This window comes from Chenopodium quinoa, unplaced genomic scaffold (assembly GCF_001683475.1).
Source record: "Chenopodium quinoa cultivar QQ74 unplaced genomic scaffold, ASM168347v1, whole genome shotgun sequence".
In the NCBI taxonomy this organism is placed as follows: Eukaryota; Viridiplantae; Streptophyta; class Magnoliopsida; order Caryophyllales; family Amaranthaceae; genus Chenopodium; species Chenopodium quinoa.
Genome location: NW_018743518.1, coordinates 902,565 through 929,075, shown reverse-complemented (window position 1 = coordinate 929,075; position 26,511 = coordinate 902,565). Strand labels below are relative to the sequence as shown.

At 41.9% G+C, this 26,511-nt stretch overlaps 1 protein-coding gene across 1 annotated transcript; it reads left to right on the top strand.

Moving 5' to 3' along the window:
• Positions 1 to 1,206: 1,206 nt before the first annotated feature.
• Positions 1,207 to 9,297, top strand: LOC110739941 (transcription factor bHLH18-like). The gene is made up of 5 exons (XM_021920417.1): positions 1,207 to 1,361; positions 1,737 to 2,203; positions 7,848 to 7,983; positions 8,069 to 8,464; positions 8,611 to 9,297. The coding sequence occupies exons 1-5, from the start codon at positions 1,326 to 1,328 to the stop codon at positions 8,674 to 8,676; spliced, it is 1,101 nt and encodes a 366-aa protein (XP_021776109.1). The 5' UTR covers positions 1,207 to 1,325; the 3' UTR covers positions 8,677 to 9,297.
• The last annotated feature ends 17,214 nt before the right edge of the window (positions 9,298 to 26,511 follow it).

The following is a 26,511-nucleotide window of genomic DNA, read 5'->3' as shown; positions in this document are numbered from 1 at the left end:
TTTTCAAAATAAAGATTTTATGAAACTCAATACGGAGAAAAATTTACTCTAAAGAATATTCAAACAATCAAGATGAAAAAATCATAAAAGTAACATAATTGAAAAAAAAGTTAGTCCAAAACGTAAAGTAAAAAAAAAAAAAAAAAAAAAAAAAAAAAAAAAAAAAAACTCAAGTAACAATATACGGAGTATCTAAGGATTCGACTTCTATAGTGTACGTACTATCATACTCTGTGTTCGATATAGATACGATGATCAATTGAAGTAACTCATGCTTAATAGCTTCACATAAATGATGACATAACGGCACCAACACACTATTATGGCTCACCATAACACAGAGAAATAATCAATATTTAATTAGTATACTTGAGAAGCATAATAAACTCATGTTGTTTAGCAATTGAGCATTCACACACAGTCGCACTACTCTCTTGGTTATGAAGTAGATATATTAATGCGCGTTTCAACTATGTATGATCAGCGCGTAATGACTGTATTACTTACTAATTACGTTAATAATTATTAATTATTAATTATTAATTACCACATCTCATAATTACAAACATTAGAGCAACTTCAATGGTCGTAGCTAGGGACTTGCTTGCAATTTCCAAAAGTCTCTAGCTATTAGCTTCACCATTGGAGCTAAAAAATACGCCGACTAATTTGCTAGAGAAAAAAGTTTCTAAAATTTTAGAGATTAATATACTAATATAATTAAACTTTTAAATATAATTTAGAAAGTTAAGCTCATTTGAATAGCAAGCCATTAGCTAACCATTGGGGCACAAAATAGCTACACAAAATTAGCTTAAAATCTTATGTGGCATGACAAGCTTATTTGAGAATTAGCTTACTATTAGAGATGCTCTTATCATCAACCAACCCTGAAAATAATAAGTACTTGTATAATTAATTGTATATTTGTGTGTATTTCAACATCTAGCTGGTATAAAATAGTATTTAAAGTTCAACTTTATATACACACATTAATCATATGAACCTCTTTTAACCAATTAGAGTGTTAATAACTTTATTAATTTGGATCTGATCCTTCAAAGTGGGACCTACACTTGTATATTTAATTTAATAAAATATTAGTAACATTATTATATTAATATAACCTCCATAATTTATGATTAAACTCTCACCAATTCAATAGCATAAAACCCAGTTCACATTTCAACTAAAGAGTCCATAAAAATCCCAACAATATTTGCAATCATATCACAATTTTAGCAGCTCACTTCTTTGTCTAGTTCTTTCTCTTTCTCTCTCTTCATTTCTTGGCCATTTTTAGTTAAGAATTAAGCGCAAATATTATGGAGGTCTCAATGTTTTCTGGCTCTCCTGATCTGGTAATTATAAATCCATTTTTCTTGTTTAAATTTTTATTTCTCTAGTAGTACATTTATTTTTGCCTATCATATTATCGGCGTTTTAAAAATAATCATTTTGTTCGAATGTTAATTACTGTATATATGTACTCAACTTGACCATCCTGAAATAAATGTTCATTTTTCTTTTTTATGGTTTCAAAATAAAAATAATCGCTAAATACACCACAGACGATCTGGCCTTATTATGGGTGTTGAACATGGAAGCTAAGGGTGTACGAGTTACCACCCTTCGCTTCCACTTCATGATTAATATTCATACATATGTCATACAATATACATCTCTAGTTGCTATTAGTATATGATTATTAATTTTGTTACATACAATTTTTGCAGGGAACGTTGAACAATGATCTTAACTATTTCCATAATCAACTACAAGTCAACTTACTCGACGAGCTATTAGGATCATCTCTACTACCTTCCTATGGTGATAATATTTTTTATCAAGTCGAATCGAATCAAGGCCTAATTAGCTGCAAGAGATCACCACAAACTGATCTGCATCAAGCAACCATCGTCGAAAATCCCATGAAAAAGGCCAAGACAAACAATTGGGACTCTTATGATCATCAAATGAATCATGTATTGTATTCACAAGATCAACATGACTCCAATTCAACCATGTTGTCTTTTTCGAATTCTTCCAACTCTTCTATTAGCCAAACTTCAAGCCTTATTACACCCAAAGAAGAAGCCATCTCGAATAATAATGTTAATAACTTCTCTTTTCATCATGAAATGATTGTTAATCAAGCTTCTAAACTTGACAAACAAAGTTGCATTTTCGAGTCCCGGCCTCATCAAGTTGTTTGTTGATAAGTATATTAGGTGACTCGTACTTCGTAGCTTTGTCCGCCCGATCGGGCGGACATTGCCCGGTCTGACCGGGCGGAAGAAGAAGAGGTGCCTGGCAAATTCGTTGAAGAAGCTGCTCTCGCGCCCGACCGGGCGAGCCTTCGCCCGACCGGGCGAGCCTTCGCCCGATCGGGCAGACCTTGCCCGGTCTGACCGGGCGGTGGGGGTTGGATACGTTGAAGCATTCGTATGGAGTTTTCTTCTCGCGCCCGATCGGGCAGACCTTGCCCGGTCTGACCGGGCGGAGAAGGAAAAATACGGAACGCGGATTTTGCGGTTTTAGGTTATCTTATTTTATTATCTTTTTGCCCAAGTATCTTTTAATTAGGGATTAATATAAAACCTCCCTAATATCAGTATTAGGGTTAAGAGAGATAGAGTGAGAGCCGTTCTTGAGAAATACAAGAATCATCTTTGTAATCTTTGCAGTTTATAGTGAAATCATTCGATCTCGGTGCCCGTGGACGTAGCTATCACATCGATAGTGAACCACGTAAATTCTTGGTGTTGTTCTTATTGTTTGCATTGAATTTCTTTATTGTTTTCTTGTTTGTTTTCGACCTTTGCTTCCGCTGTCGCACAACAATTGGTATCAAGAGCTCAGGTTCAATCCTTGGATAGTTTCTTGAAGATAACAATGGCAGGAGATTCAACAATAAGAATTGAGAAGTTTACCGGGAAAAATAGTTTCGGGCTATGGCAAATTAAGATGAAGGCTCTGTTAAAACAACAGCAGATATGGCGTCCGTTGGCTCCAAAGAGTACTACTTCGGAGTCAGGAGACGGACCGACTGACTCGCAGTTAGAAGTTATGGAAGAGAAGGCACACTCTACCATATTACTTAGTCTTGATGATCAAATCATCACGGAGGTGGCTGATCAGGAAACGGCGGCTGGATTGTGGCTGAAGCTGGAGTCATTGTATATGACTAAGTCGTTGACCAACAAATTATTACTGAAACAGCGGTTGTTTAGCCTCCGGATGCAGTCAGGTACTTCCTTACGGGAACATCTAGAAAAACTTAACTCTATTTTGCTTGATTTACGTAATTTAGATGTTAAAATTGATGATGAGGATGCTGCGTTGATTTTACTTGTATCTCTACCGTCTAGCTTTGAGAATTTTGTAGAGTCTTTTGTTGTTGGTAAGGATTCTATAACCTTAGAAGAAGTGAAGGCAGCACTTCATACTAGGGAACTCAGAATGAAAGCTACGAGTGATAATGGGGATAATGGTAGTGGGTTATTTGTTAAGTCCGGAAAGTCTAAAAAGAATAAGGGGTTTAACAAGGGGAACAATGCTGGGTCGGGTGCTGGAAACGGCAAGGATGGATCTAGTAAAACTACTACTAAAACATGTTATTACTGTAAAGAACCGGGTCACTTTAGGAATAATTGTCCGGTGAGGAAAAACAAGTCCCAGGCTGCTGTAGTTGAAGAGAAACCGAATGAGAGCTATAATTCAGAGGAAGATTTAGCATTAGTCAGTTCTGCTAGGTCTGATGATTTATCTGATAACTGGGTTCTAGATTCGGGGTGTTCGTTCCATATGTGTCCACGTCGAGATTGGTTTGATACATATGAACCTCGCAATGGGGGTATGGTTATAGTCGGTAACAATGCTCCATGTAAGGTCACAGGTATTGGTTCCATGAGGTTGAGGACTGTTGATGGGCGGAGGTTAACTTTGACTAATGTACGGCATGTTCCTGCTTTAGGAAAGAATCTGATTTCATTGGGTACCCTGGATGACTTGGGGTACAATGGTGTGTTTTCAGATGGGGAGTTGTGTATTTTCAGAGGTTCTGAGTTGGTACTTAAGGGTATCAAAAGGAACACCCTCTATGTTTTTGAGGGTGTTACACTGCCTAGTTCTGCGGTTTGCGCATCTGTATCTCACCAGGAGATGACTAAGATTTGGCACATGAGGCTTGGTCATATGGGGGAGAAGGGGATGCAGCTATTGTCCAAGAGGGGTCTTCTATCCGGGGTCAAGGTTGCCAACCTTGAATTTTGTGAGCATTGTGTGTTTGGTAAGAAACACAGGTCAAAGTTCAGCAAGGGTGCTCACATTACTGATGCAGTGCTCGATTACATCCATTCAGATTGCTGGGGTCCATCTAGAGTTGAAGGTATGGGAGGTTACCACTATTTTGTGTCATTTGTTGATGACAAGTCCCGATACACATGGCTTAGGTTGCTTAAGTCAAAGGATGAGGCCTTCAAAGTTTTCAAGCAATGGAAAGCTTTGGTGGAAAATCGACAAGGAAGGAAGATCAAGAAGCTACGAACGGACAATGGGCTAGAGTTTTGCAAAGACGAGTTTAATCAGTTCTGTGCAGATGAGGGTATAGGTCGGCATCATACTGTCAGGAAGACACCACAGCAGAACGGTGTAGCAGAACGGGTTAATCAGACACTGCTAGAGAGAGTTCGATGCATGCTCTCTAATGCAGGGCTTGGGAGGAGGTACTGGAGTGAAGCTGTGTTAACAGCTTGTTATGTCATTAATAGGGGTCCTCATTCTGGAATTGATTCCAAAATTCCGTTTGAGATCTGGAGTGGTAAGTTGCCTAATTTTTCGAATTTGAAGATTTTTGGTTGTGTTGCTTATTATCATGTTATTGAGGGTAAGCTGGATCCACGAGCCAAGAAGGGGTGTTTTGTTGGGTACGGGGATGGTGTGAAGGGGTTTAGAATTTTTTCACCTTCGGAGGGTCGGGTCATTCTTAGTAGGGATGTTACTTTCGATGAAAACACCATGTATTCAATTAAAAATGCAGAGATTTCAGATTTGAGAAGGGAAGGAGACAATTTATTACAGACAGATGGGGTACTTGAGGTACATCAGTCTACCATTGCTGATTTACCTCGGGTACAATATATTGATGATGATGCTGATGTTCCAGTGCCGGGTACTCCTGAACCTGAGATTACTCCTACTCATTCTAACTCTGGGGATGAGGTGGAGCAATCTAATCAGGGGTCATCTAGTCAACCTGACACCATTCTTGAGATGCCTAAACGAGTTATCAAGAAGCCTGTTAGATTGATTGAAGAGATGGAGGGAAGAAATTACTGTGTTGATGCGATGACAGGTTATGCATTGAGTGTAGCTGATGATGTAGAGTCATTTGAACCTGCCACATATAAACAAGCAATTAGTTGTAGTGAGTCTGCGCAATGGCTTGCCGCAATGGGTGAAGAGATGCAGTCTCTTTACAAGAACAGAGTGTGGGAACTGGTAAAGGTACCGGAAGGGAGGAAGCTTGTGGGTTGTAAATGGATTTACAAGAAGAAAGAAGGGTTGTCGGAAACTGAGCAAATACGTTTTAAGGCTAGGCTAGTTGCTAAGGGGTTCAGTCAGGTAGAAGGGGTTGATTTTGTTGAGATATTCTCACCTGTGGTTCGACATACTTCTATCCGTGTGTTATTGTCAATTGTAGCACATTTTGATCTTGAGCTGGAGCAGTTGGATGTTAAAACGGCTTTCCTTCATGGCGATTTGGAGGAGGAGATTCTGATGAAGCAGCCCGAAGGATTCGAAGTTCCTGGAAAGGAACACTATGCCTGCAGATTGCTAAAGTCATTGTATGGACTTAAGCAATCCCCCCGACAGTGGTACAAAAGGTTTGATTCTTTTATGGTTTCACAAGGTTTTGACAGGAATTCATATGATTGCTGTGTGTATCATAGTAAGCTGGATAATGGTTCCATGATTTATCTTTTGTTATATGTTGATGACATGTTGGTTGCCACAAAGAATAAATCTGATATTGCTAGATTAAAGGAGATGCTTAACTCGGAGTTTGACATGAAAGACTTGGGTGCAGCTAGGAAGATTTTGGGTATGGAGATCTACAGGGATCGGGCTAGAGGTAAGCTTTTCTTGACTCAGAAAAGCTACATTGAAAAGATTCTGTCTCGTTTTGGGATGGAAAAATCGAAGCCTATAAGTACGCCAACTACTGTTAGTTGTAAGTTGTCTTTGTCTATGTCACCTCAATCAGAGGAGGAGTTGTCTTATATGTCTAGAGTTCCATATGCAAACGCGGTTGGTTGTTTGATGTATGCTATGGTCTGTACTAGGCCGGATATTGCGCATGCTGTTAGTGTTGTAAGCAGGTTTATGGCTCGACCTGGGAGGGAACACTGGCAAGGGGTGAAAAGGATTTTTCGCTACCTGAGAGGGACAGCTGATATTGGTCTTGTGTACGGGAATGGTAAGGAATGCTTGGTCACTGGGTACAGTGATTCTGATTATGCAGCTGATGTGGATACCAGGAGGTCTGTGACTGGTTATGTGTTCACTTTGGGTGGTTCTGTGGTTAGTTGGAAGTCTACATTGCAGTCATCAGTTACGTTGTCAACTACTGAAGCTGAGTATATGGCTCTAACTTCTGCAGCTAAGGAGTCTATTTGGCTCAAAGGCCTAGTAGGTGAACTGGGTATTGCACAGGATTTTGCTACAGTGTATTGTGATAGTCTAAGTGCGATTTGCTTAGCTAAAGATCAAGTACACCATGATCGGACGAAGCACATTGATGTCAGGTATCATTTCTTACGTACTGACAAGAGGATTAAGGTGAAGAAGATTGGGACTGCTGACAACCCGGCTGATTTCTTCACTAAGCCTGTTCCGTTTAGCAAGTTTAAACATTGCTTAGACTTGCTAAATATTGATTACTACGTGATGTAGTAGGCCCTGAGGGGCGAAGTTGGGGAGCTCCTGGTGTAGGTGTGTTGGCATTAAGGTGGAGCTTGCCCGGGGCTTGTGATGCAGGTGGAGCATTATGAGTTGTTATACTTGGAGACGAGTATGTGATGGGTCTTGGTTGAAGACTTATCGGGATGTATGGCTTATGCATGAGTCCTGCATCGGGTTTGGCTTGAGATGTTTTTTCACTATGTCTTGATGGGGTCGTTTGCTGACTACGAGTTCTCGTCAAGGTGGAGATTGTTGATAAGTATATTAGGTGACTCGTACTTCGTAGCTTTGTCCGCCCGATCGGGCGGACATTGCCCGGTCTGACCGGGCGGAAGAAGAAGAGGTGCCTGGCAAATTCGTTGAAGAAGCTGCTCTCGCGCCCGACCGGGCGAGCCTTCGCCCGACCGGGCGAGCCTTCGCTCGATCGGGCAGACCTTGCCCGGTCTGACCGGGCGGTGGGGGTTGGATACGTTGAAGCATTCGTATGGAGTTTTCTTCTCGCGCCCGATCGGGCAGACCTTGCCCGGTCTGACCGGGCGGAGAAGGAAAAATACGGAACGCGGATTTTGCGGTTTTAGGTTATCTTATTTTATTATCTTTTTGCCCAAGTATCTTTTAATTAGGGATTAATATAAAACCTCCCTAATATCAGTATTAGGGTTAAGAGAGATAGAGTGAGAGCCGTTCTTGAGAAATACAAGAATCATCTTTGTAATCTTTGCAGTTTATAGTGAAATCATTCGATCTCGGTGCCCGTGGACGTAGCTATCACATCGATAGTGAACCACGTAAATTCTTGGTGTTGTTCTTATTGTTTGCATTGAATTTCTTTATTGTTTTCTTGTTTGTTTTCGACCTTTGCTTCCGCTGTCGCACAACATTGTTGATAGGAAAAATTTCAAGGTTGGAAGCGTGCCGTCACAAGCTATGGATCATATTATTGCTGAGAGGAAACGTCGAGAAAAACTTAGCCAAAGATTCATTGCTTTGTCTGCTGTTATTCCTGGCCTTAAAAAGGTAAGCGCATGATTTTGTCATGAATTCCTGACTTAATACTGCAATCGCGAAACCTATCTTACACCTGTGATTGACCTTTCTACAGATGGATAAGGCTTCAGTACTCGGAGATGCAATCAAGTATGTGAAACAAATGCAAGAGAAAGTGAAGAAACTCGAGGAGGAAGCGAAAAAGAAATCAGTAGAATCAGCTGTTTTTGTGAAAAGATCTTATGTTTCTGCAGAAGAAAATACTACTGATGATCAATTATCAGCAAAATCAGCAGTTACTGATGCTGCAGGTTCCTGTTGTGAAGGTTCATTACCCGAAATCGAAGTTCGATTCTCAGATAAAGATGTTCTTATTACAGTTCACTGTGAACAAAAGAAAGGAATGTTTGAAAAACTCATTTCTCAGTTTGAGAAACTCAATCTAGCTGTTATCAGCAGCAGTTCATTAGCTTTCGGAGGCTCGGCTCTTGCTGTAACAATTACTGCTCAGGTAATTAATTCCTTCTTCCCTAACTAAATTATTAGCCTTTAATAATATTTTGCTATAACTTTTGATCAAAAATTTCTGATACATAAATATTCTGAGTATACATGTATCTGACATGAAATGTTTATCTTCCTGTAACTTTTGTGCAGATGGAATCTGATTACAGTTTGACAGCAAAAGATCTTGTCAGACATTTACACTCTACTCTCAATTGATGTTTCATATGAACAGTTTAGCTAGCTCTTTTCCAGAATCTGTCACTAGCCATGTACAAATTCGCGCACTTTACACGTCGTCATCAGATAGTCCACCAGACCATCATTTCTCTGATCCACCCTTAACATCAACCGTCTGTTTGCTCCGAGGTTCATTCAATTTGCAGGAGGGTTTTTTTCCAAGACAAATTTTTTGCATGGTTTTTTTGGTAAATCATGTTACAAGTTAATTACCCACTTGTTTTTAGAAATGATCTTGAGCTTTATTTTTTAGACATAATTTTATGTTTTTTTTAACCCATAGTTTATTTTGGGTGTTGTTATTGTTATGTAATTGTTGTTTTAGAGGTGATTAAGTAAATTTCCTAGCCTCTTTTCTTTTTTTTTTATTCAATAGTGTAAAATTTGGGAGACATAATATTATAATGTAAAATATATAATTAAATATATATATCGGAAATTTCACCATATACCACTGAGTTTAAGCATAATTCACCGTATACCACCAAAAACTTTCTAATACACCATATACCACTCAGTTATTGTATATTAACACAAAATGCCCTTTTTGCTAACTGCCGTTAGTCTGCCGTTTGGGGGACTTTACTAATTCACCATATACCATTAATATATAAGTAATTTCACCATATACCATGTAGTTTAAGGTTAATTCACAGTATACCACTTTTTTAAAACGGTAACTTTTTTTGAAAAAAAAATAGCCGTTGCACATTGATAACGGCTACTTTGTCTATATAAAAGCTGGGCGTGAGGGATTCGTGTTTCAGGTCACTCTTCTAAACACATTTGCAAAGATTTCCACACACTCGAAATCATCGTCGTCCGGATTTGTAAGAGTGCCTAACAAAGCGTGTTCTTGTGGTAGGAAGTTTGCAATACGGAGTTCTGAATCGGCAAAAAATCCGCAACGATTGTACTATAAGTGTGATGTGTGTGACACATTTAGATGGTGCAAGGGCAATGTCGAGCAAAATGTCCAATCGGGTTATGAAAATCAAAGTAGGGGAGGGATAGACACCCAATACTATGGAGATGAGAGGTTGTTGAAGCAAGAGTTGAAGGACCTCAAGCGAAGAGTAGTAAGGCAGCAAAAGATAGTTGATCTAGCAATAAAAATAGGAGTACTTATGTTTTTGTTAATTGTATTTGTAGCCTTGAAATGATTAATGTAAACAAAGTGCATTAGTTATATGTAGCCTTGAAATGATTATTGTAATCAAAGTGCATTATCATTCCAAAAATTATGGCCACATAATTGTGCATTAACACTTAAGGTCAAATAGTAATCCCTAAAAAACAACCAAGTACTTAACAGTTTGTTGAGCAAAAAACCAGAAACTTAACAAAATTTTTTAAAAATTATCCTCAAACAAAGTTGACACATCATGCATGGCAGCTTCAAGGTTACTGACTGTCAGCCTTTCTCTTCCTCTCCCTTCCTTTGGCTTGCTGTGAAGAGGTTGCTGCATCTTGTGCCTTTTTTGCTGCTTCCTTCCTTGCCTTACAGGTTAAGGCATTGTGTCCTAATTCCTTGCAAACACTGCATTTGTTGTTCTTGTGCCTCTTTCCTTTCCTTGCTTCATGAGGGGCTCTTCTTCTCTGCTTAGCTGGTCTGCCTGCAGTTCTTTTGACAGTTGGTGGTAAAATTTCAGGTACATCAAATGCAGGCCAATGAGTAGGATCAGCCATAGGGTGGATATGGTCTCCATAAGTCATCTTATACGCAGCCCCCTTGTAGTATGGTGACACAAAATCTGTTGGCTGTAGTCTCTGGCTGTAGATGACCCTAAGACCATGCCTGCATGGTATCCCTGATCCCTGCCATTTCCCACACCCACATGTCATAGTCTGGAGTGTGACAGGGAACTTGACATGGCCATCCCTGACTTCAAACTCTCTCCCACCAGCTGCTGTTACATGGCACAACCTTGACTCTTCACTTCTTGTCTCCAAAACCTCTTTAGCATGTTCTGTCAGCTCATTAGGGTCCATGTCAATTGCTTTGTCAAACCTGGAACCTATTCTTTTTATGCACCAATTCCTGACAGCTGGTTTAGTTTTTGAAAAAAAAAACAAAAAAAAAAAAAATACAGCACAAACAAATTCACAGATATCAGAACAAGAAATAAAGTACCAACTGAACTCATGAAATAAAGTGTCAGTTAATACCTTCCAGTAAAGTGAACACAGGCATGTCTCTGTTGTCCTTTGTAACTGAGTTGAATGACTCAACAAAGTTTGTTGTGTTATGATCACAACAAACAACTCTGTCAAACTTGTGCCTAGTCCACTGCTCTTCAATATTTGTCAGGTACTCAAATGCTGCTGCATCATACTTCTTTATCTTTGATATTGCTTTGTCATACACATACTCATTATAGGCATTGGCTGCAATCCAAAATAGCTTATGGAACTCTGTCCCACTCCATCCAGCAGTCTTGCAATTTGAGTACAGATGCTAACAGCAGACTCTCCTTGTTGCCCTTGGGAACACTTCAAAAAGGGCTGGTTCAACACCCTTCAGGGAAGATTAAACACTTGGTTAGTGGTCATTCACATAAGAGAAGCAAAGTTGAATTACAAAAAAAATCAAGACACTAACCCTCATCCTGTCACTTATAAAAGTCCAATCTTCCTTCTGGCAACCATTCTGGGCAAATAAGTGTCTTAGGTTTCTGAAGAAATAAGACCAGCTGTCTATGCTCTCTGTATCCACCAATCCATAAGCTATTACAAAAATTTCATTGTTACCATCAATGCCTACTGCAGTGAGCATAATTCCTTTGTAATACCCACTTAGATGTGCACCATCTATCCCTATAATGGGTCTGCAACCACTCAAGAACCCTTTCACCTAAGCTGCAAAAGAGAAGAAACATGCCTTGAATTTGGTACCATTAACCCCATTGTCAGTCCAAGTGATCAGAGCATATGAGCCAGGATTTGTGGCTTTAATCATCTCTGCATATTTTGGTAAAATTGCATAAGACTCTGCAAAACCACCATGAATTTGCTCCCTGGCTAAACACTTCACTTTATAAAACAATCTGAGCTTCACTTGGATCCTAAACCTTTCCAGGCACATTCTTTGTAATGATTCAACTGGAGTCTCTGGGTTTGCCTCTAAGTCTTGCCTCAACTGTCTACAGAGCCATGCTGAAGAGATCATGGGGTTCTCTTCCAGCCTCCCACAAGTACTATGTTCACCTTCTAGCTTCTTAATAGCCTAGCTCACCTTATCAACAAGAACTGCTGCATGAATCCTCCAATTGCAGTCACTGATCAGACACCTAGCTGTATATCTGTAATTATCAGCATAGTCAACTGACACTGCAAAGCCTTCTTGTATGCAAAAATCTCTGAATACCTCATGAAATTGTGTTTTGTTTTCAAAGATTAACCAAGGTTCTAGCTGAATTGACCCAAATGGTAAGTTAGCCCAAACCTTGCCACTTTTGTACATCTTGTCCAGAGCATGAGATCCATCTAGGTAATCTTCAAATGTCTTCTCTGGTATGTTATCAGCTAGGTCATCCTCTTCCATAATGTAGTCATCATCAAGGTTCAAGTCCATCTCCATATCACCCTCATCTTCAGAAAATTCATAGTCATCATCATCACTATCATCAAATGGCCATGGATCAGACTCACTGTCAGTTTCTTGAACATGCATAGGTTTTTTGCTCCTAGTATTGATTTCCCTCCCTCCTCTTTTGTTTTTCCCAACCTCAACACCATACTTCTTTGCTGTGCTTCTAGGCACCCTCCATTCAGCTGGTTTAACCCTTGTTTGTTCTTTGGGCTTTGCTGCAGAACTAAAAGCACCCCTAGTTTGGGTTGGTTGCCTTGATGCAGCTGTATTTGGTTGAGGTGGTGGTGGGGGTGGGGGTGGTGTAGGTTGCCTGGGTGGGGGTGGTGGTGTAGGTTTCCTGGGTGGGGGTGGTGGTGTAGGTTGCCTGGGTGGGGGGGAAGCATGGTGTGTTGGTGTTGTTGGTGGAGAAGGGTGCTCTTGAGAAACATTGGTGGAGATGGAGGCTGAGTTGGTTGAGTAGATTGTGAAGGTTGGGTTTTTTTCTTCCTTGGAGTTACTTTTTTCCTTCTAGGATTTTTTTTGGGTGGTGATGGTGTCTTACTTTTTTCATTTGAGGGTTGACATGGTTCATTTTGTGAAGGTTGAGGCTGAGAATCTCCTGGAAATGACTCATTAGCTGTTGTAGTGTGGAATACCCTCACATATTCAAGCACATCATCTTCTGCATTCACAACAGGGACCTCTACAACAACAGTATATGGTACTTGAGCATTAAGCTCCTCCTCAACTTCTTTAGCCTCTGCAATTTTCCTTCTCTCTTCCTCCTTCTGCCTAATTTGGTCAGCCCTATTCTTCACAGTTCTAGCCCAACTAGCTTCTGCAGACTGAAAGACAACAGATGGGTTTTGTGTCTCTTCTATGAACACTTCAATTTCATCCTTCCCTTCATTCCACTCCCACATTTTCAACATTTCCCCATCATCCACTAACTCCAGCTTACGATTAGTTCTAGGTTTACTCACAAACAAAGAGAAGTACTTAGTGAGGAAAACATTCTGCTTCACTGAATCCTCAAACATATACTCAAATAACTCCATCAAATTTGTCTTATCAGTATCATCTACCCTAACATCAAAAGTACCACCTGGCGAACGAACTAACAGCCAAAGTGCACTCATCCTATTCATGAATAATACACAACAAAAATTAACAACACACACCAACACATCATACAAAACACATCATTCTTAACAACAAACTTACTTATAAATCGCATGCAACACATCATTCGCACATAATAACATAACAACCACACTCACATAATCAATGTCGAACAAACCCTAACCCTAACTCAATTTCGCAATAAACAGAAAAATCAGGCCTCGAAAAACAAATTGAAAAGGATAATTTTACCTTTAGAAAGCTTGATCGAGCCCAGGTGCGAATTACGACCGAAATTCAGTCAAGAACAACTTCCTCTCTCTCAAACTTCACCAAGTTCGTTCTTTTTCCAATCACAAGCCCCAAATTGAAAACATACTGGCAACGTCGACCTTGGATCGATGAAAGTTTGAAGCTTTTTGATTGATTTTGGGGTTCGATTTTAATGGAGAAGAACAGAGAGAAGCTTCAATGGAAAGGGGAAATGGGGGGTCAATTTTTTCAAACTAGAAAAATTATGTTTGGGGGAGTCAACCCTATCAATGGCGCCAGTTAGATGTATAAGGGCATAATGGTAAAGTCCCCCAAACGGCAGACTAACGACAGTTAGCAAAAAGGGAATTTTGTGTTAATATACAATAACTGAGTGGTATATGGTGTATTAGAAAGTTTTTGGTGGTATACGGTGAATTATGCTTAAACTCAGTGGTATATGGTGAAATTTCCGTATATATATAGACACGTTTGGAATTGTTATTAATACTAATCAATCTTACTCAAAGTGATAAAATTAATAATTAACTAACATTAGTAGTTATCAATGTGTAGCATTATTATCGTAAGTTGCGGCCTTCATGTCCACATTATATATATTGTTATTATAAGTATATACATCAGTGTTTATATATATGCTTAAATTATTAAGAAGAATAAACATAAATCATGGTGACATAATCTTAGACGTCCATATTGCTATATCTCTCCAAAATATTTAAATAGTGAAGTCTCAAATTTCATAACTTATAATATAGATTTTTTTTTTATAGCTTATATTATAGGTGAACTTAAGATTACGATGTCTTTGTAGATTTGATTGGCTCTTCCCATATGTTTTATTCCGTCAAAAAAGCTAGTAAATTATAAATATATTGAGCAGCTACCAATTCTAGTATAGGATGGATGTGTTGGGTAAGTCGTACGACTAACTAAAAATTACTATCATATCATGATTGAGTATATACCACTCTATTTATGAATTAAAGTCATCCCGACCCATGCATATATGTAAATAAAAAATCATCGCATATGAAGTTAAAAGTAAATGTTCTCTACAACGAACTTGTATAATGTCATGGGTGGCCCATCATACATATATATTAACGTATACATCTAAAATTATCTCCAAAATTTGTTATGGAGTATGCAGGAATCAAAAGATATAAACGTACTATATATATATACTACAAGCTTTTATCGACCTTGCTTCTTATGAGGCAACTCCATTTCAAAATAGGTATATATCATCATATGCATTGGAAATTCTTTGTAGTATGTATCCATGATGTAGCATAAAATTGAGTGCTAATCAATTAAATTACATTTTTTTGACAAGGTGATAAAGCTTTAAAGGGTTTTGTTATTAGAAACAGAAATTGGAGTCATAGGATAAGAATGGACTTATTCAAGACACTATATATAGGTGTGCCACAATGGCTAACCAATACCATCATATGAGTAATTAACATTTCAACTTTTAACATCTTATTCGTGGTCTAAGGATTATTACATGCCTTTGTGTAGCAATATCCATTTTAATTAGATCAGAGATACATTGAAATTATATTTTTGGATTTATACACTCACTACACGATGCATGTGTGAAATTTCACAATATATATGTACATCAATATTTAAGATATTGTGCTGTACTCTTAATTAGAGAGTAGAGAAGGATCGGACATTTTATGTAATTCAAAAGACGATCAAGATAGATGTAATAGGAGGAAACTTTTAGTTGTCTTCTTGAGCATGTGAAGGGTCACCTTAGCTTAGGCCCCTAAGAGTCAAGGGGATAAGGGAAAATCCTTAAGAATGAGCTAGTTGAGAGTTGAATTCGAGCCTCACGTATATACGTCGTAATTCAAAGAGGTAGCCATTAGCTAATTGCTCCGATCCTACTTCCCTTCTCGATTATTTTAGTTGATTTACTATTTATAAATACAAATAGGGTTAAGTATTATGATGCATACATGATTGTTAGAAGATGCTGTGATTCTATGAAGATTTCATCAGATTCATGAGATTTATTTGATCTATAAAATGACAACAACACGTACAAAATTAGAATCTAATCACTAAATTATTATCAAAATCATGAAGACAACTCGATAATAATAGGATACATGAACTACAATTAAAATAAAAAATATACAGATAATACAGCCATGCACAATTAATTATTAAGTGGCCTTAAATTAATGGTTTCTTGGTTGATGTTTAGTTGTCAGCCAGTTGTTAAGAAGAGAATAAGCGACCTTAAATTGTAGGGTACATTGTAAGAAAATTTAAACAATTTAGGTTTGAAATTCTATGATATTAAGAACAAATCTTCTAAAGATTCCAATTGTCTTTGACCAAATTATTTGTCTTTGTCTTCCAATTTTCTTGTCTTCCAAATTTGTTGGGGATATATTTTTCAAAGGTAATCATCATTTTGTACTAATATACTGTGTGAAATTTTTCAGCATATTTTTGAACTTTGACGGTGGATTGACTTTCTTAGACAAAAACACGTTCGTAAATGTTCCCTAAAGGTGTTAATTTGTCAAAAAGTGTACCAAAAGTGATAGTGTGGATTATCTAAGTCTTTGTACCGACCTTTATAATACATTGACTATTAAATAAAATAAGTGAGGAAAATTGAGGCAAAATTTACTAGAAAGTATTTTTTTTCTTTAGAAGGTACTACGTAAAAGATATTAGTGGAGTGTTTCATAACGATGGAATAATGTTGAGAGACATATATATAGTTTTTTTTTTGTTGGTAAGGAAAAGGATTTTACCGGGTCGGAATCTCTTACAGGTCCTCCAGACGAAAATATAGTTGATGACTATAGATTCAATAATAAGATGATTTGCTATTTCGCTACTCTTTTAGCTGCTCTATTTTGTTCTTGAAATACATGTAGAAGAATATAAGAACTACTTTAACTAAAGTATCAATAGTCCACTATAATTGAATTGAACTTCCTGTTGACAAAGTTAATGACAACAGAAGATCCCATTTATGATTTATCCAATCTTTTATGATAAACGAAACTCATTCAGGAAAAAAATCTAATGTAATCTGTTTCGGGTGAAAACAATGGGACCTTGCCGAAGGTCCGCTGAAACGGAGAAGACTGGATTCGGTCCAAGTTATGTTGGGCCGAAGGTTTCCTGCACAGTAAACACACGTAAACTAGCCTCGGGGGTGTTGCCGAGGAAGGCCCCTCCGATGCTAAAGTCAGTAAAATGTGTAGAAAGAGAACACTATGCAAGAGAATTAGTTGCTTGAGGCTTTGCTTGAATATATGAGAATGTATGAATCTATGAATGAATCAATCTACTGAATGTATGAATATTGATGGCTTTTATACCTCTTCATACATGGAGAAGTTGGGCCTTAGCCCAATTGGCTTGCTTTGAGGGCTGACCTTTGACTTTAGCACAATTGGAGAGTTGAACCTTGACCTTGGGCTTTTAATTGGATCATTTAATGCCTAGGCCCAATTGGACTAAATTGGACCCAAACAACTTGCCCCCCAGACCCGATTTGGAAGGATGACGGGTCGGGTTTGATTTAATTCAGAAAAGGAGGGAATTAAATGATTTAATTAATCCAAAAATTTGAATTTAAACCGTAATTAATGAGATAACAACGGTTAAGGCGGATGATTGTGGAAGTTGGACGGATAATGGGCAGTTTAATCACAAGATCATGTGTTTAACGGTTACTTAGTGGGGTATTTTAAGAGAAATTGAAACGCGGACTCCCCGTATCCCATTCCTGGAGATATAAACAGAGGCACGTCATCTCTCCTCACTTATTCACCAACACAAACCCAGAATTCTCGAGAGAAACCAAGAACCCGCATCAAAACTTCGCAAATTCCCCGAGCATTAAGCTTAGAAACTGAGACTTGCCACTACGAACTCGTAAATCGGCAACTTTCGCTTCAGATTAAGGTAAATTCCTTTGATTTCAGTTTATTTTTCTTCGAATTCGAACTCCTTCCCTTTTTTTTCGACTTTTTTCTTCGAAATAATCAATGGCAAGAGGAGTTAGAGGTAGAGCCCGTGCTCCAAGAAGAGCAAGGCCAATTCCCGATCCTAGGAACAGGATTGGGACCTGGAATGGACAAAGGCCAGAGTCTGACCCTGCTGAAGGGATTAGGGCGACTCCAATTTCCTCGGCTCCTCCTCAGAGAACGGAGGGGCCGAGCGCTTCTGGACGGGACGATGAAGTTCCCGCTGTCCTTTGGGATATCCTCCCCGGGTTTTCAGAGTGGGAGAATGCCGAAGTAGCTTCGGCCATGATAAAGAACCGCCCCTACTCATGGTGGGTGGAGAATGCCGAACAATATCGGTTTGCCGAGCAAATTGAGTTGCATTACGACATTTTTGAAGCTGATGGGTATTGGTGCCGAATGCCCGCGGCATCCGATAGAATCCATCGTCCACCCCCGGGGTATGTGGGGGTGTACACAAGACAGCTTCAGTACGGGCTGAGGTTCCCTTTGGACGTATTCGTCCGAGACTTGCTGATCCATTACAATATCTCCCTATGCCAGTTAACGCCCACCAGCATCCGAAGGGTGATGACATACTTATGGGTCTGCAAGTTCTTCAAGTATGTGCCGAACCTGCACTGCTTCAAAAAGCTTCATCGGCTAGTGCCAAATATTCAAAGTGGGCACGGAAGCCATGGTTGTGGGTGGTACCGGATTGAGTCCCGGCCCCAGTACCTAACCATGTGGCCGAACGACTCTTCAGACAAGGACTGGAGAGGTCAATGGATTTGGGTTAGGGCACCCACAGATCCGGGCCACCCTTGCATCTTCAGCGCTCCCCGGTACCTTGCTGAGCCTGATCCCGACATGGGAAGTCTAGGTCCCCCCGCAGATAACGGGCCGGATCCGAACCTTGATCAACAACATATCTTCGGCAAGCTGCCGAACCGGGGGGGCAGCGGCCGAATGCAGCATATCCCGGAGACTTGGCTCCCCGATACGCATTATGTTTTCCAAGAGAACATGCTAGCAGCTGTTGGCCTCAGCCGAAAGTTTAAGGATGGTAAGCTTCTTCGGCTGGGGCCGAGGCTTTTTAATTATCTCTTTTTCTTCTCTCATTTCGCTTTTTTATGCTGTGCCAACCTATCTGAACTGACCTTTCCCCTTTTCTTTTTCAGAGCGGGACGAGACCAACGTTGGCATTACGCTCGTCTTGGTGTCAACCGAGAACGAGTTGTAACTGAACGGGCCCCGTCTATCACTGAACCGAGGCATAGGGAAGTTCATCTAGACTCTTCCCACTTCCAAATTGAGGTTGTTGCTCTGTATCAGAGGCAGAAGCCTTGGTGGAAGAAGAGAGACCCCTGGTTTCAGCTGCTGGACGAAGAAGCTGAAGCTGCCCGTACAGCCGAAGAGGTTGCACGGGTTCTCGAAGCTTGCGAAGGAGGAGAAGGGTCCTCCAGAGCTGCTGAAGAAGAAGCTGCAGCTAGGGCAGCTGAAGAAGACGAGGCTTTGCTGAAGACCTCGGTGAGCTTTCGGACTTAACTTTGTCTTCTTCTCTTTTTTTTTTTTTTTTTTTTTTTTGTACTCACATTCCTCCTCCCCCCTGTCTTTTACAGTCTGAAGAGAGTAACAGACACAGAGAAGGGAAAGCCCCTGTTCGTCCCGAAGACCAAATACAAGAAGAGTCTTCAGACTCAGATATGGACGAGCAGCCCCTTCAGAAAAAGGCGCCGAAGGATGGCCATCATCGGGCCGCATGACTTTCAGCGGAGGCCGATGACCATCGGCGTTGAAATAAGGGAACCCGAGGAAGGCAATGGATCGCCGAGGGTTCCCCGGCCACAACCTCAATCACCTCAAAAGACCCCTCCGCCACCTTCTGAGATGGAGGTGGATAAAAAAACTCCTGAATCAAAGGGAGGGGTCCAAGAAGAAATTCAGGAGAGTGCTGCTGAGCACAAGAATAAGGATGCCGTGATGCCCAGTGCTGAGGATTTCACGGCGGACATCGCAAGAGAGGTTGAGGCTTTCGTCCTCACCCTTGAAGAAGAGGAGGTCATAGTAATTGACTCCTCTGAGAAGGATGATGCTGAGCCATCCAAAGCTAAACAAGCTCCATCGTCATCCTTTCCCTCCTTCCAGACTCTGCAATCTGGAGAAATGGGTTTCTCGGCCCCCCGAATTCCAATCCCAGATCACATCTGGGACCTCATATGGGGTCAGAACCGAGAAGGAGCTGCAGCCTACTTCGGCGATTTTGCTGGCATGTCCGAAGTAGATAGGGCAAGAATCTGGTCGCTGAAGGCCACTGCTGGGATGGGCGAATCCAGCAGATCAGTTCCTGACCCAGCCAAGTCTAACCAACTGCTGATGATGCAGGTGATTTTCCTTGCCTTTATTTCCTCTAAAATTCAGCTCTATTTTTATTTACCTTTATTATTTTTTTAACTTGTGCTCCTGTTTTCAGTTTGTGCACAATCAGACTCTCACTGTAGAGCTGATAGATACCCTACAAGATAGGGTAGACGCTGCTGAGCACGAAAAGAAGGTAGCTGAAGAGGAATTAAAGCTTGCTAAGCTGAAGCAAGCAGCAGCAGAAGGGTGAGGAGTACGAGAAAAAAGCTGCTGAAGCCCTCAAAACCTTCTGCGACGCTATGGAGAAGGAAGTTTTTCCCCCACTGATGGAAGGGGAAAAATTCCTCCAGGAGCACATGGGAGTGGACGTCTCCAAGTTCAAGGCTGCCGTTGAGAGCCGTATTCAGGAAGGAGCTGCTGCACAAGCTGAAGTGCAGCAACGAATAGAAGCTCTTGAAGCCAGCCGAATGGCTGCTGAAGAGCTGCTCCAGGCCAGGGATGTCCAACTCTTAGAGGCTGCTGCTGCTGCTGAAGCTCAGAGAGCTAAACTCCATGAGGCTGAGGATCAACTGATGGCCAAAAAAGTTGAAGTGGCCCAGGCTCAGACAAAGGCTTCCCAAGTTCAGCAGGAGCTGAATGAGCTGAAAGGTTCCTCCTCCGAGCTCGCCGATGAGCTGAAGAAATCCAAGGAAGACTTGGAGGAGACCCAGAAGAAGCTGGCTGATGCTGAGGCTCTACTCAAAGTCCGTGTCTATACCCAGGAAGAATATGAAATGGGTTTCAGAAACGGGTTCAGAGTATGCCGAAGAGTCTGCCTTCATGCTGAGCCGAAGCTGGACTGGTCCAAATGTGCTGAATGGGTCCAGAATCCCGAAGACCCTCATATGAAGTATGCAACTCCAGTCGAAGCTGAAATTCTTAAGGCTGAGGAAGCCGAAGAGGAAGCTGAGAGAATGGAGTTAGAGGCTGAACAGAGGGAAAGGGAGGCTCGGCAGAGTGCAAAGCCTGCTTCTTCTGCTGCTGGGGCTGAGGCCACCATGGGGCTCAACAACGCTGATCAGTCTGATCCTCGGGCTGAAGCATAGGAACTCGGGCAGTCGTCTTCAGAATCTTGCGGTTCATCATGCGCTTAACTTTAGACTTGCCGCTTTCTGAATTTTTTGCCTTGTTTTTTGCTTCAGCTTGCCTTGTCGTACAACAGTTTATTTTTTTTGCTTATGTACGTATTTCGGCAGCTGTTATTTTCCGCTTGTGGGCGGCTGCCGATACAGTTTAATTGAACTTGTAGCTCAATTTCTGAGCATGAATTATTAATTTGATGCTCTTTTCTTCAGCTGCTTTGTTTTTGAATGCTTTACAGTTTCTTTCATTCTGTTGAACATAAACTTGCACTGATTGTGCTTCTTGCCCTCCCAGAAATTGAAGTATGGCTTCAGCTGAATAAACAATTTCTTCACTTCTTTAAAATGGGAATCCGAAACACAGGGCCTACTGAAGGCAGTGCTTCTGGAATACAAGTCTTACTGAAGATTGACTTCAGCTGAAAAATGGATACCCGAAACACAGGGCCAACTGAAGGCAATGCTTCGGATATTAGCTTTCTGGGATACAAGGCTCAGTTAAGGCAATATCCCAGAATTGTCCATGGACTCATGACTTTGGAGAACAAATCTTACTGAAGTTCTACTTCAGCTGAAAGATGCATATCCGAAACACAGGGCCAACTGAAGGCAATGTTTCGGATAATGGCTTTCTGGGATACAAGGCTCAGTTAAGGCAATATCCCAGAATTGTCCATGGACTCATGTCTTTGGAGAACAAGTCTTACTGAAGTTGGAATTCAGCTGAAAGACCAATGTTCTTTAAAAAGACGAGTTTTGTCAGCAATCTGAAACCCAATTACCCGAAGACGAAGGTTTCAGACGAGGCTGATTAAAAAATTTTCAACTGTTGCTGTTATCCTTGATTTTCTGTCTATCTTTGAAAAATGGATACCCAAAACACAGGGCCAACTTAAGGCAATGTTTCGGATAATGGCTCTCTGGGATACAAGGCTCAGTTAAGGCAATATCCCAGAATTGTCCATGGACTCATGTCTTTGGAGAATAAGTCTTACTGAAGTTTGACTTCAGCTGAAAGACCAGTGTTCTTTAAAAAGACGAGTTTTGTCAGCAATCTGAAACCCAGTTACCCGAAGGCGAAGGTTTCAGACGAGGCTGAATAAAAAACCCTTAAAGAGTACATAGAACCGAGAAAACTTTAAAAGGATAAAAAGTTGTAAACATTTATATAAATGGCGGCTCCAAGGCCTTTCATTAGTTCAAAATGTACTTACAAAGATTGTTCTGCCCCGAAGGGTTTACACATGATATTTTTTCAGTACATCAGCGTTCCAGTGATTTTTCAACTCAGTTCCATCCAACTGCCGAAGTCGGTATGTCCCTGGCTGAAGCTCATCATAGATCTCATAAGGTCCTTCCCATGCAGCTGAGAGTTTCCCATGGATTCGGCCTTTCTGAACTGCAGCAGCATTCCGAAGGACAAGGTCTCCAATTTTGAGAGGCCTTGCATGGACCCTTCGGTTATAAAATTTGCTGATTCTCTGCTTATAGGCGGCCATTCTGTCTCGGGCTGAGTCTCTTACTTCGTCGAGGAAATCGAGAGATTCCCTCATCAGTCGCTCATTCTCAGCCGAGAAGTGGTGCACTCGAAGGCTCTCAGAGCCAATTTCCACTGGAAGGACGGCTTCGGCACCATACACCAGTTCAAAAGGTGAGTGGCCCGTTGCCTCTTTTTTAGTTGTCCGAAGGGACCAAAGGGTTCCAGGGAGCTCCTCCAGCCACTTGGACTTTTGATCTTCCACCCTCTTCTTGAGGGCATTTAAGATCTGTTTATTTGCAGCTTCGGCTTGTCCGTTACTTTGCGGGTGGCATACCGCTGAATATGCCAGTTTGATGCCGAACTGATCTGTATACCGCTTCAGCGGTAAGTTATCAAATTGCCTCCCATGATCGAAGACAAATACTCTCGGGATGCCAAATCGAGTGATGATATTCTGCCAGATAAATTTTCTGACAGTTTGCTCTGTAATGTTCGAGGCTGCTTCGGCCTCGATCCATTTACTGAAGTAGTCGACACCAACTATCAGCCATTTTTTCTGGTACACAACCTCTGGAAATGGTCCCAGTATATCCAGTCCCCATTGGGCAAACGGGAGTGGATTGAGGATCGGCTGAAGATCCCTTGTTGGCCGATGGATAACTGGAGCGTATTTTTGACATTTTTCGCATTTCCGAACCAGCTCCTTAGCATCTGCGATCATGGTGGGCCAGTAATATCCAGCCCTCAATGCCTTGTGGGCTAAGGTCCTTCCCCCAATGTGGTTCCCACAGATGCCGAGGTGAATCTCCCGTAGGATATAATCTGCATCTGTTGGTCCCACGCATTTCAGCAATGGGGCTGAGAAGGACTTTTTCAGAAGTTCCCCCCTGAAGACAATGAACCTAGAGCTGGTTCTCTTCATCTTGGAGGCCAAAGCTTTATCTTCGGGAGTCTCTCCCCGAAGCTTGAAAGCTAGGATGGGGTCCATCCAGCTAGGCTCTGGGTCAGCGCAGCACACTTCAGGTGCTTCGTCGACACTTCTCTCTCGACGCACTTCTACATATACAGATCTGTTCAGCTCGGTAAGAGATGAACTGGCAAGTTTGGAGAGTGCATCGGCTTGAGTATTCTGACCCCTTGGGATCAGCTGAACCTCAAAAGTTTTCAGCTCTGCAATGACTGATTTGATCTTGGCAAGATAAGCTATCATGGAGGGCTCTTTGGCCTCGTAGCTGCCACTGATCTGATATGCAACTAGCTGAGAGTCTGTTTTTAGGCAGACATGATCGGCTTCCAGGGAGATGCACAATTCTAGGCCGGCGATTGCTGCCTCATACTCGGCTTCATTGTTTGAGGCCTTAAAAGAAAACTTTAGTGCATACTCAAAGGATTTGCCTTCGGGAGAAGTTATCACTACTCCTGCCCCCGAACCGTTTTCGGTGGAAGATCCATCCGTAAACACGGTCCAGACTTTCTTTTCACTGTCTAGCGCTTCTTGGTATGAGCATTCGGCCAAGAAATCCGCTAGAGCTTGAGCCTTAATGGCAGCCCTCGGACGGTAGTTGATGCTGAATTCGGTGAGCTCAAAAGCCCACTTGGCTAGCCTACCAGATTTTTCAACCTTGCCGAGAACTTTTTCCAACGGCTGATCAGTTAAGACCACTATCTGATGGCAATCAAAATAGGGTCTCAGCTTCCGAGCAGCTACTACTACCGCGAAAGCAACTTTCTCGAGTAGAGGATAGCGAGTCTCGGCATCCGTCAGTGTATGACTGACGAAGTAGATCGGTTGCTGACTTTTACTTTCTTCCTTCAGCAATACTGCGCTGATGGTGGCTGGGCTAACGGCCACATATAGGTACAAAGTTTCTCCTTCAGCTGGGCTAGCCAGCGTTGGGAGTTGAGCCAGATGCTCCCGAAGCTGTTTAAAGGCGTCTTTTTGCTCTTCCTCCCAAACGAGCTCTTTTGTTTTCGGGAGTTTCAGGGCTTTGAAGAAAGGTAACCCGTTATCCGAAGCTCTGGAAATGAACCTCGAGAGGGCTGCCATTCTTCCGGTGAGCCGCTGAACATCCCGCTTCGTTTTCGGCTCAGGAAGGTCGAGCGCCGCTTTGACTTTAGAGGGATTGGCATCAATCCCCCTTTTGCTGACTATGAACCCAAGGAATTTCCCTGACTTCACGCCGAAGACACACTTCTTCGGATTCAGCTTCATTTGATGCTTTCTCAAGGTGGCGAAAGTTTCAGCCAGGTCCTTTACATGGTCCTCTGGTTTTTTGCTTTTGACGATCGAATCGTCAACATAGACTTCCATGTTTCGGCCCTTTTGATCGGCGAAAACTTGATCCACCAGCCTTTGATAGGTTGCCCCCGCATTTTTCAATCCGAAGGGCATCATTTTGTAATTGTACACCCCAGCGTTCGTGACGAATGCTGTCTTTGCTCGATCGTCGGGGTGCATAAAGATCTGATGATACCCCGAGAATGCGTCCATGAAACTAAGCAAGGCATGGCCACTTGTCGAATCGACTAGCTGATCGATCCTCGGCAAGGGATAGAAATCCTTTGGACAAGCCTTATTTAGGTCCGTGAAGTCAACGCACATCCTCCAGGTACCATTGGGCTTCTGAACCATCACCACATTTGCCAGCCATTCTGGATATTGACAAGGTTCGATGAATCCTGCCTCCAACAATTTTTTGACCTCGGCTGCGATGTCTCGGTTCTTATTGGCGGAGTAATTCCGCTTCTTTTGCTTAACTGGTCGACACGTCGGGTCAACATTAAGCTTATGGGAGATGAGGTCTGAACTTATCCCGGGCATATCAGCTGCCGAGAAAGCAAACACATCTCTGTTGTCCCGAAGGAGCTGAATAAGTTCACAACGGGTGTTCGGATCAAGGTCCATCCCGATTGTTACACATTTCTCAACGTCTCCTTCGGCCAACTCAACTGTTTCAGTCTGTTGGTCCATGTCCATTGCTGATGGACTGGACTCTTCATAATCTGGCCTGCTGCCAATGTCGGCAGGTGTCCCAGTCTTTTTGTTCTTCGGCTGGCTCTCTGAGTCTTGCGGCTCAGCTGAAGAGCTTGCCTTTTCCCTTTCGGGCCCTTTACCTCTGGGTACAGATCCTTGGGCCGAAGCACTTAGGCCTTTCGGCTTTTTTGTGCTCGGCTCTCTTTCTTTTTCTTTCTCCTCCTCATCCTTATCATCTGGGCGACTATTGGATGGTTTGAGGTAGTTGCACCTTCGGGCGTCCTTTTGGTTGCCCTGTATCCTTTCGGGGAAGCCGGCGTCTGAGACGTAAATCATCAGCTGATGATAAGTTGAGACGACCCCTTGGATCTCATGAATTATGGGTCTCCCCAAAATCACGTTGTACACTGAAGGAGCGTCAATTACCAAAAATTCAATCATGACGTTCCTGGCTGCCTCATCGCAGCCGATGGTGACAGGAAGTGTCACCTTCCCATCTGGATAAGTTGAAGCCCCATTGAACCCGGATACCGGGTAGGGTACCGGCGTAAGGTGCTTGGGCTTCAGCTTGATTTGATTGTAGGCCTTTCGGAACAGAATGTTTGCTCCACTGCCACCGTCAACAAGGACCTTACTGACGTCGTGGTTGGCCACCGTGGCGATGATCACCAACGGATCCTCGTGAGGGAACGTAATCCCCCGACAGTCGGCGGCTGTGAACGTCATGTTCGGCACCGGCGACTGGGGAGATTGAATGTCAGCGTTGTTTACCTGGTGAGTCAAAGCTCTAAGGTGTCGTTTGTGCTCCCTCCGAGAGTATATTCCTCCCGAGATAACATTGATCGGAGGGAATTTCCCCTCCGGCTTTTTACTGTTTTTCCGGGGGAAGTCGAGGTCTTGCTGAGAGTCCTTTGCTG

What these genes read in the sequence shown, in the direction of transcription:
- LOC110739941 (XM_021920417.1), top strand. Translation starts at nt 1,326, where the DNA reads ATGGAGGTCTCAATGTTTTCTGGCTCTCCTGATCTG. An exon ending in TTTCTGGCTCTCCTGATCTG is followed by an intron (nt 1,362 to 1,736) that starts GTAATTATAAAT and finishes CAATTTTTGCAG; the next exon opens with GGAACGTTGAACAATGATCT. An exon ending in ATTTTCGAGTCCCGGCCTCA is followed by an intron (nt 2,204 to 7,847) that starts TCAAGTTGTTTG and finishes GTCGCACAACAT; the next exon opens with TGTTGATAGGAAAAATTTCA.